Source organism: Mustela putorius, unplaced genomic scaffold (genome assembly GCF_011764305.1).
Source record: "Mustela putorius furo isolate JIRA1106 unplaced genomic scaffold, ASM1176430v1.1 tig00000585_pilon_pilon_pilon, whole genome shotgun sequence".
Classification (NCBI taxonomy): domain Eukaryota; kingdom Metazoa; phylum Chordata; class Mammalia; order Carnivora; family Mustelidae; genus Mustela; species Mustela putorius.
In genome coordinates this window covers 8483042-8500740 of record NW_025421424.1, presented here as the reverse complement: position 1 = coordinate 8500740, position 17699 = coordinate 8483042, and the positions used below count along the sequence as shown (strand labels likewise).

At 37.9% G+C, this 17699-nt stretch overlaps 1 protein-coding gene across 3 annotated transcripts in view; it reads right to left on the bottom strand.

Moving 5' to 3' along the window:
- LOC101694577 (monocarboxylate transporter 1) overlaps nucleotides 1–17699 on the bottom strand; it is a 54630-nt gene that overhangs the window by 10891 nt on the left and 26040 nt on the right. For all 3 annotated transcript variants that reach the window (XM_045081889.1, XM_013044438.2, XM_045081888.1), the window contains one exon: nucleotides 4703–4963. In XM_045081889.1, the coding sequence (XP_044937824.1) occupies nucleotides 4703–4919 (217 nt within the window). In that variant the 5' untranslated portion in view covers nucleotides 4920–4963. The remainder of the gene's footprint in view (nucleotides 1–4702; nucleotides 4964–17699) is intronic.

Here is a 17699-nt window from a genome sequence, read left to right as displayed (position 1 = left end):
GGATCAGGAAGAAAAAGACTTGATGCATTTAATGTATCAGTTTTCAAATATGAGTATCAAATGGGCTCTCCTTACTTGCTACAAACATAATCTGTAATTCCCTTATTCCCCTTCCCAAATTTTCAAGTGTTTATTATAACATGGGGTGCCTGGGGGTGGCTCAGTCAGCTGAGCCTCCAGCTCTTGGTTTTGGCTGGGGTCATGATCTGGGGTGGTGAAATTGAGCCCTGCATGGGACTCCACACTCCTCAGGGAGTCAGTTGGCAGATTCTCTCCCTCTGCCCCTTCCCCACCACCGTATGCACTTGCTCGCTCTCTCAAATAAATCGTTAAAAAAAAAAAAGGAAGAGCTGTAACACAACTCTTAAGTAGACTAACAATATTTTCTGATTACCCTGAATGACATTCATTGCATTTTATTTCTTTATAGAAGAATATATCTAAGTCTGGACTGCATGGATATGGACTTGCGGGAATGGCAACTTTCTTTACATGACACCATACCTCATCTGCCTGTTTAAGGTAGATGACTGCAAACAGACAGGATCAGTGCAATGCATCAGTGGGGAAGGGCACACAAGGAAATGAACTGATGTTTGAACTTTGCAAAGTCACAAAGCTACCAAGGACCAAGTTTCAAATCCAGCCCCTTTCCTCTCTATTATGTATAATCCATATATTTGGAACTAAGCTATAAAGCAGAAGACATAAAAATTTTATTTTTCTTCTATTAGCAGAGTAAATTTGGACTTTATTCTGTTTATTCTATAATTAATTCCTTAGAAGACAGTAAGTTCGTTTTTAAAAACAAATATAGAATGTATGTATTCAGAATTTATTACTGGTTATATGTTGACATATTCTATTTCCATAAACACTATGGGAAATTCTACAGTTACTTATATTCTAGTAACTCCAAGTTGCAGTATGATGCAATTAAAAGGTCAGCTCTGACCTTTTAGGGAACCCAGATTCAAATTATGGTGTATATAAGCATGCAAGAAGGAGGGGGAGAAGCAGGCTCTCCACTGAGCAGGGAGCCTGATGCAGGGCTGGATCCCAGAACCCTGGAATCATCACTTGAGCCAAAGGCAGCTGCTTAATCAACTGAGCCATGCAGGTGCCCCATTTTTTTTCTTTTTAAAGATTTGACACCAGGATCATGACCCAGCTGAAGGCAGGTGCCTTACAGTCTGAGCTACACAGGTGCCGCAGAATCAAACTTTTTTTTTTTTTAAAGATTTTATTTATTTATTCATAGACAGAGATCACAAGTAGGCAAAGAGGCAGGCAGAGAAAGAGGAAGGGAAGCAGGCTCCCCGCCAAGCAGAGAGCCCCATGCGGGGCTCAATCCCAGGACCCTGGGATCATGACCTGAGCTGAAGGCAGAGGCTTTAACCCACTGAGCCACCCAGGCGCCCCCCAAACTTTTTGATATCCTAGTGTTTCAGAAGACTAAGTCTCTTTAAGGGTCAGATCAAGAACTGGCTGCCAGGAAAGACTTCCGGCCCAACCAAGGATATGTATAAAGAAGTTTTCATTGAATTTCTAAGTCACTTCATGAAAATATCAGACCATGGCTGGTTTGGAAATAGCCTGAATTTGCAGCTTGTATTAAGATGAAAAGAATTAAATACTGAAAGAATATTCATGAAATATTTCCATATAATTTGGTCATGAAATAGATTTTGGTACAGTCAGAATTACAAAGATCAAAATCCTGCCACACACAAGAAGTTAATACTGTAACATCTGTAGGGGTGCTTGGGTGGCTCAGATGGTTAAGGGTCTGGTCTGCCTTCCGCTCAGGTCATGATCTCAGGATCCTAGGATAGAGCCCCACATTGGGCTCCCTGCTCAGCGGGAGGCCTGTTCTCCCTCTCCCACTCTCCCTGCTTGTGTTCCCTCTCTAGCTGTGTAACTCTGTCAAATAAATAAATAAAATCTTTTTTTTAAAAAATATTTTATTTATTTATTTGACAGACAGAGATCACAAGTAGGCAGAGAGGCAGGCAGAGAGAGAGAGAGAGAGGAAAGCAGGCTTCCTGCGGAGCAGAGAGCCCGATGCGGGGCTCGATCCCAGGACCCTGAGATCATGACCCGAGCCAAAGGCAGCAGCCCAAACCACTGAGCCACCCAGGCGCCCCATAAATAAATAAAATCTTAAAAAAAAATTCTGCAACATCTGCAATATATTTTTTTAAGATTTTATTTATTTATTTGACAGACAGAGATCACAAGTAGGCAGAGAGGCAGGCAGAGAGAGAGGAGGAAGCAGGCTCCCTGCTGAGCAGAGAGCCTGATGCGGGGGCTCAATCCTAGGTCCTGGGCCCATGACCTGAGCTGAAGGCAGAGGCTTTAACCTACTGAGCCACCCAGGCGCCCCTGTAACATCTGTAATATTAAACTAGGAAATGTTAAGGACATTAGTGTGAAACCGAAAACAGGCAAATTTACAATTCCCTTAAAAAAAAAATTAGGAAAAACTCAAATAAATTAAAAAGTAGGGAACTAAAATCTCCTCCCTAAAAATACTTACACTCTAACAAGGATCAGCACATATCTCTGAACCAAAGTACTAAAAAATAAAAAAATGCTAAACCACTCATAGTTCAAAACATCAGCATTGAGGGTGTGGGCCAAATACTTTAAGTTAAAGAACTGTGGCAGTTGTAAAACTGATGATAACTCTTAGGGGATACGCCACCTCGGAGCCAATCAAAACAAAATAACCCATTTAGTAAAAATTCTGCCACCAGGCTCTCGATACGCAATTTGTCTTTAGGAGTTATTTCAGGAAGGATGACCCCAATTAGCTATCATTAAAAATAGAGAGGAATACAGTTTGTAGGCCTCTTATGACACAAATTCAGAGAAATGTGCTAGTTATCTCTGGGTGAGGACAAAGAAGGACCTGTTTTCCCAGAAGAAACTGTCATGTGCCATTAGTACAACTGACATCACTTACTTCTGATGCAAAATGCAAGTGGCTCTCAAGCTCTTTGGCAGCTCCAAATTGTACATGTGAACCTCTGATTTACAGTCAGCTTAAAGATATACCGAGCACCTGGATTATGTCTGGATAATATTTGTACCACTTTCTTCCAGTCATCATAGTTAAAACCTGATTAGAAAATCTTGGCAGATGAGAGTTCAAAGCCTCCAAAACTACTGGCTCTCAGAAGCTAGATAATATCCAAAGTCCCTTTTGACTTCTCTGAACTTATAAAAAGAAAGTAAGTACTATAATTTAGCACTTATATTCTCCTTCTTTTCTAAGGATTTTTTAAAAAATTTATTTATTGGACAGGGATCACAAGTAGGCAGAGAGACAGGCAGAGAGGGCAGGAAGCAGGCTCCCTGCTGTGCAGAGAGCCCGATGTGGGGCTCAATCCCAGGACCCTAAGATCATGACCCAAGCAGAGGGCAGCAGCTTAACCCACTGAGCCACCCAGGCGCCCCAGCACTTATATTCTCTTAAAAGTACTTGACAGAATAGGCATACCTTCAAAATTCAAAAGGCATAAAATAAAAAGATATACAGTGAAAAAACTTAAGTCTTCCCACTTCTGTTCCCAGTCACTGAATTCACCTCTAAGGCAACCAGATTACCTGTTTTTTGTATGCGATGAAATTATATATTTAGTTAAATTATGACTTTAACTATTCTTGTTTCATGAGTTTATGGTATTGTCTCAATAGGATATAAACTCACCAAAGACAGAGATCAGGACCAAGTGTTCTCTATCACTCACAATATCTAGCCTAGTATGAAATATGTGCATACTGCTAAACATTGGTTGACTCTGCCACCAGGTTATTGGAATTCCAAGAATTCCAATTCTAAAGTTTTACACTCAACATACAGAATCTTCGTATTGGCTATTAAGGAGCTACATGTGAAAATAATTTGAGATACTAAACTGCCACCAAAAAGTAGTATTAACAGAGGTGAAAGTATGGCTAACTAAGCAACATGAGACACTGTCAATCTCAGTAAATATACTTGGCTTTAGAATCTCACTAAGCAACTATATTTTAAGCACTATGGAAGGTTTTGAGTTTTACATTTTACATTGTAATTTGATGTTCCAAGGGGAAACAGAGTATTTTAAGTGATGTTAGTTATGCAACTTACTCTTCACATTTCTTTTATAACATGTCAAGGAAAACAGAAGGGAAAAATATGATGAAACTGAAGTTTAAGGTTCAGCTGAAATGCTTTTAGGATGAATAACATCACAAGGAAGAATGGGAAGATTTTATTCAGTTCTTTAAATCTAACACCATGAAAAGATTTTACCTTTGAACTATGCTATTAAGGTGAGCCTGATTTACTTTAATTCTCCCAACATCAATTTAAGAAAAATCTTTATCTGTGGGATGCCCGGGTAGCTCAGTTAAGCATCTGCATTCAGCTCAGGTCATGATCCCACGATCCTGGTATCAAGTCCTGCATCAGACTCCTTGCTCAGTGGGGAGCCTTCTTCTCCCTCTGCCTGCCATTCCCCTTGCTTGTGAGCTCTCTGACAAAAAATTGAATAAAATATTTAAAAAAAGAAAAAGAAAAATCTTTATTTGTGTTTACATCTTAAGAATCTGGCAGAGAGCATTAAGAAAAATCAGCTCTGCACATTATTTTTCTGAGAGCTTTTAAATGATACTGAGTTGAACCAAATCACAGGTCCTCACAGGTACTTACCTCCACCATACATGACAGCCAACATGATTGAGGATATCCATGATACTTCACTTGTGGTGGCATTGAATATGCCTTCAATTTCTTTGAAGAACACAGTAATGGATTTGGGAAATGCATAAGAGAAGCCGATGGAAATGAAAGCTCCAACTACTACTGCCCACCCCCAGCCTCCATCTGGGGGAGTGTATCCAACTGGACCTCCAACTGCTGGTGGCATTTTAAGTGTAGATGAATTCCAAAATGCAGTTCAAATCCAAGTATCTGAAGGACATAAAATTAAAATACCATGTCAGTAATAAAACACTTCCACCAGTAAAAGCACTTCTACCCTTTATAACCAGCTCTCAAGTAACTGGAATTGTTTCCCAATATTACTTTAGCAATAGAAATGATCTTCTAAGGACATTATCAGAAAAAAAGTCTTAGGGGTCCCTGGGTGGCTTAGTTGTTAAGCATCTGCCTTTAGTTAAGGTCATGATCCCAGGGTCCTCGGATGGAACCCTGCATCGGGCTCCCTGCTCAGCAGGAAGCCTGCTTCTCCCTCTCACACAGACTCCTGCTTGTGTTCCCTCTCTGCCAAAATACATAAATACATAAAATCTTAATTTAAAAAAAAAAAAAAAAAGAAAGAAAAAAAAGTCAGATGGGGCACCTGGGTGGCTCAGTTGGTTGGGTAATTGCCTTAGGCTCAGGTCATGATCCCGGAGTCCCAGGACAGAATCCTGCATCAGCCTCCCTGCTCAGCTGGGAGGCTGCTTCTCTCTCTGACCTCCCCCCTCTTGTGCTCTCTCTCACTCACTCTCTCCAATAAATAAGTAAAATCTTTAGAAAAGAAAAAATAAAGAAAGGAAAAGAGTCTCAGAGATATGGTATTGCCAAGAATAGCATAAAGGAAAATAGCTCCATACCATTTAAGGAGCCATAACTGAAATATATCCTGTTCAATACAGTCTTTGTATTTCAAATAAACCTACTTGTTTCAGCAGTTAGTAGAACTCCTCAAATTACCATAACTAACTGTGTCATTTGACTTATCCGCTTGCAAAATTCACATAACACATGCCATATGCAAGTTTCAGCCTTGAAAAAAGTCTTTGTAAGTTTTCCCCCTTTCCCAAAATTTATTCTTCAATCCTACCTTTACTTTCTCTTATTTATTTGCTGGCAAAATATTAGGAAGTAGGTACCCGAGTCACTAGATATGTAGCAATTTACAAAACAGATCATTCCGTGGGCTAGAAAATTCTCTCAGAAAAGTTTCCTTTTATCTAATTGTTTTGATTCAAGGTATTTTTTTCCCCATTATATAAGAAAAGACCCTAAACACCAGCTAGTCAATATAAACTCACAAAATGAACTATGCTGTCAAAAGATGGTACTTCAGGGGCGCCTGGGTGGCTCAGTGGGTTAAAGCCTCTGCCTTCGGCTCAAGTAATGATCCCAGGGTCCTGGGATCGAGCCCCGCATTGGGCTCTCTGTTCTGCAGGGAGCCTGCTTCCTCCTCTCTCTCTCTCTGCCTGCCTCTCTGCCTGCTTATGATCTTTGTCTGTCAAATAAACAAATAAAAAATCTTAAAAAAAAATAAAGATGGTACTTCAAATCAAAAACTCCCTTTTTCTTGAAGTCGTCTAGTACTAATGTACAGCATGGCTATAAAATATAACTTCCTGTTAAAAGTGTGAACAAGATGATAGAGTGAGTGTGTGATGGTAGTCTTGCCTGTTTTCTCATGAAGCTCTCCTTTTATTTATTTGAAGCTAACTTCTACCTTACAACTCATCCTGCAATACTATGTTAGCATGTCCATTTCAAATGATCACCACTCAGATTTATTACAGCAATAAATATCCTAGCTTAAAATATAGTAGTAGTATAGTAGTCAACTGCTAAACATTGTTTCTTCCAACCCATTTGAACACTTCAAATATGATTTAAGATAATGAATGTTGCAGGGGTAGGAAAAAAAAATAGCTCATAAGGGAAGTTTCCCTAAAAGCAACAGTATAGGTTTCAACACTTCTACGCGACATTATACTAGAGGTTCTAGCCTCTAGTGTATGCAGATAAGAAAAAGAAATAAAAGGTAAAAAGACTAGGAAGGAAAAAGTTGTCTTTAGTCACAGATAATATAATCATCTATGTAGGCAATGCTAAAGAATATTTTAAAAACGTTCCTGAACTAAAAATGAATTTAACTAGGTTTCAGGATATAACAGTAATAAACAGGTATTATCTGTCTTTATATATAAACCAGTATCAGAATTTGCAATTTTAAGTAATACCATTTAGAAAAACATCAAAAAACTATTGAACAGGGATATATAATGTGTAAGATATATACAATGAAAACTACAAGATATCACTAATTAAAAAAACAAAAGGTAATCCATTCTCATGGTTTGAGAGACTCAATATTTAAATTGAGCAAATATTTCTAAAGGCACGCAACAGCACATTTACTAAAAAGTGTATAAACTGCTTTTAAGCTACAGGTTGGGAGAAAATAAATACAAAAAGTAACCAACAAAAGACAGGTCCAAAACATAAAAAGATCTTTAATGACTCAGTAGTAAAGACAACTCAATTAAAAATGGACAACAGAAATGGAGAGATAATTTATCAAAGAAGATACACAGATGACAAAGAAGTACATGAAAAAATGCTCAAAATTGTTAGCCATTTGTAAAACGCAAATTGTAATCAAGAGATACTAATACCTATCTATTAGAATGACTAAAATTTAGACCGATAATACCAAGAGTTGGTGAGGATATGGAGCAAACAGAATGCTGTTGTTGGTGGTAAAGCAAAACAGTAGAGCCAGGTTGAAAAACATTTTGGAAGTGTCTTAAGAAGTTAAAGATATAAACATATGATTTAGCCATTATATCACTTGGTAAATGAAAACATACATCTTCACAAAGACTTATGTGAGAATTCCCTAATAGCTTTATTTGTAACAGCCCCAAACTGGAAACAACCCAAATGTCCTTCAACAGTGAATGGAAAAACAAATCATGGTATATCCATATATTGGAACAACAGACTTAAACAAACTATTGATGCATGTAAATATGGAGGAATCATAAAAGCATTAAGTTAAGTGAAAAAAGACTAGACCTAAGACTATATTCTGTATGGTTACATTTATATCATGCTCTAGAAAAGGTCAAACTCCAGGGCGCCTGCGTGGCTCAGTGGGTTAAGCCTCTGCCTTCGGCTCAGGTCATGATCTCAGGGTTCTGGGATTGAGCCCTGCATTGGGCTCTCTGCTTCTTGTGATCTCTCTGTCAAATAAATAAATAAATAAATAATCTTGAAAGAAAGAAAGAAAGAAAGAAAGGAAGGGAAAAGGCCAAACTCCAGTAATAGAAAACAGATGAGGGATTGGAGAGATGAGGCTGACTGCAAAGGGGCCTGAGAGAATTTCTCTGGCCCATGGAAATGTTCTGTTATGATTGTGGCAGAAGTTACACATTAAATTGTATTTAGTGTATGTAAATAATACCTCAGGGGCATCTGGGTGGCTCAGAGGGTTAAGAGTCTGCCTTCATTCAGCTCAGGTCATGATCCCAGGGTCCTGGGATCAAGCCCCATTCTTCAGGCTTCTTGCTCAGCAGAAGCCTGTTTCTCCCTGTCCCTCTGCCACTCCCCCTGCATGTGCTCTCTCACTCTCACTCTCTCAAATAAATAAATAAAAATCTTAAAAAAATAATACCTCAACAAAAGTGATCAAAAAAATAGTTCAAAGACAGTGACAAGGAGAATAAAATCTGTTCAGTAGCATATGGAGATAATACAGAAGCAAAAGGTGATGGCAGGCAAATTCTCTTGGCTATCTGGTGATTAAAAGAAAGAAAAGGAAACTAGGAAGAGGAGATACTCTTCTGAGAATTCACAATTACAGGTCTCGGTGAGCTTATGCTTGGCAGGGCAATGTCTGTGGGAAACCTCTGTTGTTCATTTAGATATATACTACGCTTGACTTTGCTAGCAAAGAGTTCCCACAGATAAAGCCCTGTCAAACATAAGCTGACAAACTATAAATTCTCATTCATTCATTCATTCATTCATTTAAAGTAGGCTCCATGCCCAGCATGGAGCCCAGGCCAGGGCCTGAACTCACAACCCAGAGATCAAGACCAGAGCTCAGGATCAAGAGTCAGATGCTCAACTGACTGAGTCACTCAGGTGCCCCGACAATCTAAAATTTCAAAACACATCAAGAATCAATTAACCATGAGTGAAGTAAAGCCAATTCAATATTGCTGGATTAGACACAAGCACTACAAACATTGCATGTGAATATTTAAAATTATTAAAAGCATGAGATAAAAAATTAAGACCACTAAATAAAAAACAACACGTTAAATAGTATTAAAAGACCAGCTGACCTGAAACAGAACTTCCAGAAATAAAAAGTATACTCAACGAAATAATAGGTTAACCAGCAGACTGAATATAGCTAGAGAAGAGAGAACATAAATCTAAAGGATAGGTTTGAAGAAAACAGAATTCAGGGGAGAGCTTTATTCTGGAGCTGAGAGAGAAAGATTTACAAACACAGGAGTTGAGAATGGGAGCATCTGGCATACATCTAAACGGACTTGGGAAGAGAATGGAAAGAATGGGACAGAGGCAATTTTCAGGGGTTAATGGCTATGGCTACTCCAGATTTGATTAATAATATGAACCTACAGTTTGAGGAAACCCAATAAGATAAAGAGGAAAACCTTAAAAAATTTTTGAGAAAATACAGATTATCAGGAAATACAGATTACAAGATAATCAAACTTGACAAAACAATTCTCATCAATTTTGAAAAACTCTCAGCCATTATGTCTTCAAATATTCCTTCTTCCTCCTTCCCTTTTATACCTCTCCCCTGAGACCCCAATTAGATGTGGGTTGAACCTTCCCATGGTATCTATTCTCTTTCTCTTCTGCGTTTTCCATCCTTAGTATAGTTCCATCTGTACTGAAAATTTGAAGTTTAGGATAGTATCTCCCTCCAGAGTGATTTTCATTTACCTAGGGCTATATAAACCTAGAATCTCTTCAAGAATATTTCAAGGACCAATATGTTTTGTTCATACAGATGACGTGTAGGCTGCAGGCTGCAGTCATTTGAGGACTGTTTTACCTCCAATGTACCCTTATTCCTATGGCACAGCTCTTTAGGATCCCAACTCAAAAAAGAATAGGATTTACCAGAGCTCTTATACTTGACAGGCCCTAGACTCTCAACATTTGTTCCCTTGGATCCATGAAGCTTTCCAAGGCACTATCCAGGCCCAGGAGGAGGCTCCTCCTCCTATAACCAAAAAGCCATGGGACTCCATAATCGTATCACTACTGGCACAACTAGGAAGCCAGCAATATAAAAAAGCTGCTAAAATCAAGTAATCATCAAAATCAGGAAGTTGAAATCAAAGGCTGTTAATTTCTGCAGTTAGCTCCAGAACCATATGTGCCTCCTCTGGTAACATCTTCAAGATGGATCCCATATGCCCTGCTTCTCAAAACCTCAAAGCTAGTGAGTAGACAGCAAGACCTTTGTTCTCATTCTGCCTTACAAATGTCACATGAATACATGTGACTGGCAGAATTTAAATCAAATTCAGGAATATAGTTACAAGGAAGCCTGAGAAATGAAGCTTAGCTTTAAAGCCTCTGCAACACAATAATGTACACGAGAAGAGGATGTTTAATGGATGCTGAACACCATTTTCAAAATACACCTTAGACATACACAGTGTTATTCATGTAAAACTATTTATGTGTATATATCTGTATCTCTACATCAGAGTCTTTTTAAAGAGTATATATTGATACTATCACATACAAACATATACAAAATTGAAAAAAAATTGCTATAGAAGTTTCTAAATGCTTAGCACTAACATTAATGTTTGTACTTATCTCATCATGGACTGGAAATACACAATAGACCAGCACTGATCCCTTGGGCCATACTTGGTAGTGCTCCTTCAGAACTGTCTGAGAAAAGATGCTCAAGAATGTTAGGCAAGGGCATCTCCTCCATATCCTCCCGGTACTGGAACTTCCCAAGAGGAAGTACTAGCCAAGACTGATGTGATCAGATATAGACTGGAAGCCACCACAACAATTATAAATTTGTTCCTATCAGAAGTTCCCCTTCATTAACTTGTCAGGATGGATGAAATTGTGTCATAACATAATTTTCAACCTATTCTTGCTCATTGGTGGAACAGACAAACATGGCTGATGAAAAGGTGAAGTGCCTGGAGAAACAGAACATACCATCCATTTCCTTTATAGAAGTCCAAACAGTGTGTGGAGACATTTCTGAGATAGTCGCAACCTCACTGAGTTGCAGATAGGTCTTAAGCTCCTGAAGCATAATTCTCCATTGTCAAAGAACACTCTTTGCACAGCCAGAACTGCAGGCTTATCCTGATTTCAGGCACTTGGCCTATCTGAGGATCTCAAACTTGTTCTCTATGTGAAAACAGTGTCACCATCCTAAAATAATATTCTTTTCCTTGGAACTCTAGTCTTGTTTTACTCAGTATGTACATTAATTATGACATATCATTACCCGAGACTCCATAGTTTGCCTTAAGGTTGACTCTTAAGGTTATACAATCTACATCTGGACAGTTTATAATGATATGTATCCACCATTACAGTATTTAATAAGTAGTTTCATGGCTCTAAAAATCCTTTGTGCTCCCAATATTCATCCCTTCCTCCTCTTTAATCCCTGGCAACCACTGATCTTTTTACCATCTCTATAGCTTTGCCTTTCCCAGAATGCCACAGAGTTGGAATCATACAGTATGCAACCTTTTCAAACTGGCTTCTTTCACTTAGTAATATGCATTTAAGTTCCCTTTAGGTCTTTTCATGGCTTCATAGCATATTTCTATTTGGTGCTATATAATAATATTCCATTGTCTACATGTAGCACAGTTTATCTTTTCACTCTCTGAAGGAATCTTGGTTGCTGCCGAGTTGTGGCAATTATGAATAAAGCTGCTGTAACTTCCACGTGCAGGATTTTGTAGACAAAAAAAAGGGAAAAAAATCTGTCTTATATATTAACTTTACATCTAAAATTTGTTATTAAGCTTAATAGTTACATATAATAGAACTTCTGGCATATTATATGTTGTATTCTATGTGCTTTAAACATATCTGTCACAACTTTGGTGCTAAAATTTTAGCCCAATTTATAGAAAATACCATCTAGTCTAATTGGCCAGATTTCTGTCAAAGTCTGAAATAAATGTATTTACACCATCCCTGTGGTAACCATCTCACTTTTAACATCTAACTCTAACTTAGAATACAGAAAAAAAAGGAGTTTGTTGTCCTGAAGGAATAAAGTCCTGCCTCCCCCAATATTTCTGACCTAACCCCTCTTTGGATTTCTGTCATGGACAGAACAATGCATTCTGCAATTTTCTCTTGTTTGGGGAGCCCAAGAGATTTTGATAGTATGGGGGCAATGAACCATAATCAGAATTAGGATAAGCGAGAGATACACCTTTCTTTCATAATGGGGTTAAGGGCTTTTGAAGAAAACAAACTGAAAAAGGAAGGAAAAGACTGCAGACATCCATTTTCAGGAGAGATGATTTTTAGTTCAGAGTATTTTGAATCTGAAAATCTGAAGAATAATTCCCTTAAAAATATAACCCAGTTTAAAGACTTAAGGTATCTGTCCTAGGGTATTTCACCTACCTATGGTTCAGGAGGGATTAAATTATTTACAAGTTGAAGCTTCCTAAAATTCCTATTGGAATGAATACAGGAAGCTATGTAACTACTTCGTTCTAAAAGAAACAGTCTCGATTCTAAAATTATGTTAAACAGAACTGCTCTAGGCATTAATTTTATGAGTTTTTCCTTCATCTTAGTATGAAAAAAGAGAAAAGCACTTGAGATTTTTCAAAGAACACTGCCCCAGATTGTTTACACACATAGAGAGATACCCACACAGACGGCGGAACTATTTAATGCATCAAGCTCTAACTCGAACAGCTAATACGTGCTGGACGTGATGAAACTTTGAGCTTAGCTGCCAGCTATGATTTGTCCCGGTTGGTTAAAGCAGTTACAATTTTTAGTCACTAAGACTTGCCTCATCAAGTTAGTAATATCTTACTCCATAGTGTCAAAATTAGATTTAAAACTTGAAAAGCTTTAAAAAGATTCAGAAGGAAGCCAGAAGTATAAGAGAATACAAAATTTTGAAAACAACACTTCAAAAAAACAGATACGGATTCAACACAATGTGGCTCTCATTAACTTAAAAAATTCTGATGGCACATGGTTTAAAAAACTGTGTAATATCATTACCTAAATATATTATTTCCTTTAACAGACCACATCTCAGCTACTAACAAAAGGGTTCATACAAGAAAATTATGAAAGCAAGCTCCCCCACATTAGTATTCAGAGCCCTGTTGAGAAGTACTCAAGTCCAGAGGCTAAAAGGGATTAAAGTTTAAGATTTTAATCCTTCCAGTGTGCACAGTAGCCTTCCTGTTAGCTTAGCTATTATTTGATGACTCTCTTGCAGTTCCCTGACAATGATGGAGAGATTAAAAAAAAAGTGATTTGGTGATGAGAAAGTTCATTGTCAGTTTTCCTTGTAAAGGACAATGGGAAACATCCTGGCGATGACCACGGTGCAAGAATCACCCAATTTCTCCTCTATCACCTTCTGATTTTTTTTTTTTTTTTTTTTTTGGATCACTTCTGAGAGTCCCATGACTCTCAGGAATTGTGCAAGTAAACTAATCTGGAAAGCTGAAATTGTGCCCCATACCCACCATGTTCTGACCCCACTCCAGAAGAGTTGAGTTACAAAAGCCCTTGGAAATAGTACTACTCATTATGTTCCCTACACTTTCTCCATCGACATTTAAAACAAAGCCATTGTGATTTCCTAAAATGACAATGGCCAGTTTGTGAACTTAAAAGAGGCAGAAAGTATCTAAAATCAATAATCTTAAAAGAATTTGTTACTAAGTGTAGACTAGTTTTAGGTTTCAAATTCACAAGGAAACATTCACATAGAAAATCCAGAAGGCTTATTTACTGAAGCTGTTGCTGTTAATGTGGTTAAGCTACTACTCTTTACAACCAGCTCTAGTCCAGTTTCATGGTTTATAGAACTACCTGCCTCAAGGTAAATCCCAAGATTCAAGGTTTAGGAAATCTCATCTTTTTTTTAACCTTCTTTCCTACTTGAAACAGAAGAGAAAGAAAGAAAAAAGACTGTGAACAGAACAGTAAGCAAATAAATAAATAAAGCAAGTGCTGGTAAAAGGAGAAATATAAGAATACTATTGTTAGGTAGCCAAATACTCAACAGTTTGAAATGAATGGTTTTGACCAAACTCAATATAAAAAACCTAGAAAAATACAAACCTGGCTCTGCAAACTTCCAACTGATTGTATCTCCCTTACCACTGAAGGCCAATCTGACCAGCATTACAAAGAGTTAAATACACTACTCTTGAAGAAAAATTAACATTTTGCTAATTGTTTATCTTAAAGAAAGATTTTGGGTTTGTCCTTCATAATACAGGAAAAGTAACTGTAGATCTTACTTTCACTTAGCTCATATTTATAATCTCTAAAAATAGCAATGTTTTAATTACTTTCCAGATTTTTTATTATTTACATGGTTAGCCTATCCTACCCATAGATATAAAATAGATTCCTTTTTTAAATATAACAGATCTCAAAGTTTTTGGTCTAAAGCAACCTTAAGCAGATACATAGTTGTACAAGGGAGTATTTTAATAGTCTTTTCAGATAACCGTGGATATTTTACCTTGATACTACACCAAAACTCAATAAACTATCATCTCTTAATGATTAGTTACAATGTGTAATCTAAGGATTCCAACCTTGAATCTTGCTGTCCTTGAGGAGCCCGTAAACACTCTGAGAATGGCTGTTGTTTCAAATAACTAACTCTACTTGATTGCAAAAGTAACTAAATTGATATCTATTCGTTTTTGGTTTATTCAGATTGTATCTCATCTTGGTGCATTCAACTAAATCAGAATCTCTCTGCTAGGCCGTATTTTAAAGTGCTTTAGTAAATAATGATGTATAACCTGAACGTATTTAATTACACAAAAAAGCTGATGCATATGTACATAGGAAAGGATGGTAGGAGATGATGCATAATGGATTATCTTTCATTTTAAGTCCTCTCACTTATTAAAATAACTTTGAATAAGGATGTCAAATCTTTGTTCTTTTTATTTAGCCAGTTGAAAAGAAAACAATTGTAGTAATTCTATTATAAAACAAAATAATAATTTCCTTTCCTTTAAGAGTTCTTTGACTTATTAGATATTCCCTGTCATCCTCCTCACATTTTTTTTTAATGATTTATTTGAGAGAGGGAGAGAGAGAACACGTGTGCACGTGTGTTCGGTGGCGGGGGCGGGGAGGCTAGCAGGAGAGGCAAAGACAGAGTCTTAAGCACATTTTGTGTTGAGATGGTAGAGGTTGTTTTGATCTCATGACTCTGAGTTCACCACTCAACCAAGAGTCAGACTGAATGTACCAAGAAACCAAGAGTCAACTGAATGTACCACCCAGGCACCCCCTCCTCACATTTTTCTGGTTGTCCCAAATACTATATGTATCCTTGGAGAGTATTTTCTACCCAAACCACCAATCTGTTCAAAGCTTTTCCCAACAGAAAGCTCACAATATATACCTGTCAGGACCCAGAGCACCATGAAACACATGAAACCTAGCATCTGTAACTAACTCTATTACTTCTGTCATCTAGAAAAGGGCTGCTATTTCAAGTAATGTATCATGTGTCAAAGGGTATGTGATGAAATTAAGGGTGTTTGAACTAAGGGCCTTTCACCACCTAATGTAAGACTGAAGGGTGTGTCAGAAGTCAGGGACAAGGTCTTCTCAAACATAAACAACCAATACCCTTAATTTCCAGCCCTTCAGCCACCTCTCTTGCCCACTGCCTTATGTACAGATTGTTCAAGCATAACACTTTTCTGTGTTATGAATGATCTTCCTTAAATACTAGTCAACTACCTATTGCTCAGTTGAGCGAAACCTCAAGACTAAAATTTTTTGGAAAGGCAGAAATACAGATTTATCAATAACAGAGAGACATGTGAACATAAAGACCCAGTACTGAGAAAGGCTTCCAGAGAATGGAATTTAGTGCCACCATCAAATGACATGCATCGTAAATATTCCTGGCTTATTTCATGAAATGGGTTTGTTTTCCTACAAGGCTTCCTGGCAATCAATATATATCACTTTTTATACCAATATATTACTATTATGGTAACAGAGCTACTTTTGCTATACCATCAATAAGGCCAGGCAAGCTATTCAATGAATGACAAACATGGGGAAATTTTGGCTATTTGCAACTTCAACTACAAACTGCCTAACAGGGGCACCTGGGTGGCTCAGATGGTTAAACACATGGCTCATTTTTTTTTTTTTTTAAGATTTATTTATTTTAAAGAGGGAGGAGAGTAGGAGAGAGGTGCGTAGTGAGGGGAAGGGGCAGAGGATCAGAGAATCTCCAGCAGATTCCTCTCTGACAATACATGGGCTCAATCTAACGACCCTGACATCATGATCTAAGTCAAAAATCAAGAGGCAACACTTAACTGACTGAGCCACCAAGGGGTCCCTAAATATCAACTCTTCATTCTCAACTCAGGTCTTGATCTGAGGATCGTGAGCTCAAGTTCCATGTTGGCTCCATACTGGGCATGGAGCCTACTTAAAAAAATGAAAACTAAAAAAATAAATTCCACGAGAAACTACAGAATGCCCAAGACTAACAGTAAATGAAAACCAACTTTTGCTTATTTCTGCTTGACTGGGCCTACATAACGCAGACTTCCAATAAATTTATCTTGACGTTCTTTAATGCTCTACAACACTCTATGATGCTGCTCTAACAACCCAGATTTTTAAAATGTCAATCCTAATTTCTTGTAGTTGTTTTAAGAAAGAGGACTGGGGGGCGGTGCTTGGGTGGCTCAGTGGGTTAAAGCCTCTGCCTTCAGCTCAGGTCATGATCCCAGGGTCCTGGGATTGAGCCCCACATTGGGCTCTCTGCTCCATGGGGAGCCTGCTTCCTCCCGTCTCTCTCTCTCTGCCTGCCTCTCTGCCTACCTGTGATTTCTGTCTGTTGAATAAATAAATAAAATCTTAAAAAAAAAAAAAAAAAAAAAGAGGACTGGGGTGCCTGGGTGGCTCAGTCAGCCGGGTGTTGTACCCGTGATTTTGGCTCAGGTCATGATCTCGGAGTCGAGAGAGATCAAGCTCCGCATCAGGTTCTACACTCAGTGTGGAGTTTGCAGGAGATTCTCTCCCTCTCCCTCTGCCCCTCCTCCTGTTCGCTTTCCTTCTCTCTCAAAATAAAAATAAATAAAATATTTTAAAGTGGTTTAAGCCCCTGCCTTCAGCTCAGGTCATGGTCTCAGGGTCCTGGGATCAAGCCCCGAGTCGGGCTCTCTACTCAGCAGGGAGCCTGCTTTCCCCCTCACTTTGTCTGCCTCTCTGCCTTCTTGTGATCTCTCTGTCAAATAAATAAATAAAATCTTGAAAAAAAAATTGAAAAATTAGAGGATTTAAAGTTTTATAAGTACTACAGAGAACTGATGAAATTGATCCTATCTTCAAATGAACAAACTAATATGCAAGCTTAAAGGTAGTGACTATACATATATGCACATGTGTGTATATATATGTGTGTGTAAATATACACATATTTACTTATTAAATCCTCTTTTGTCAATCTCGGCCAATGTCATACTCAATAATCTGAATCTGTAATACACTTTAATTCTTGTAAGACAATGATTTCTGGCATCTATTCAACCGAATAAGCGTAATTATAAGTAAGTGGATAGGAGAAAGAAATATGGTTCCCGATATGTGTAGAAATTTTCAATTCAGGTTCTGGTTTCTCTGTTGAGGG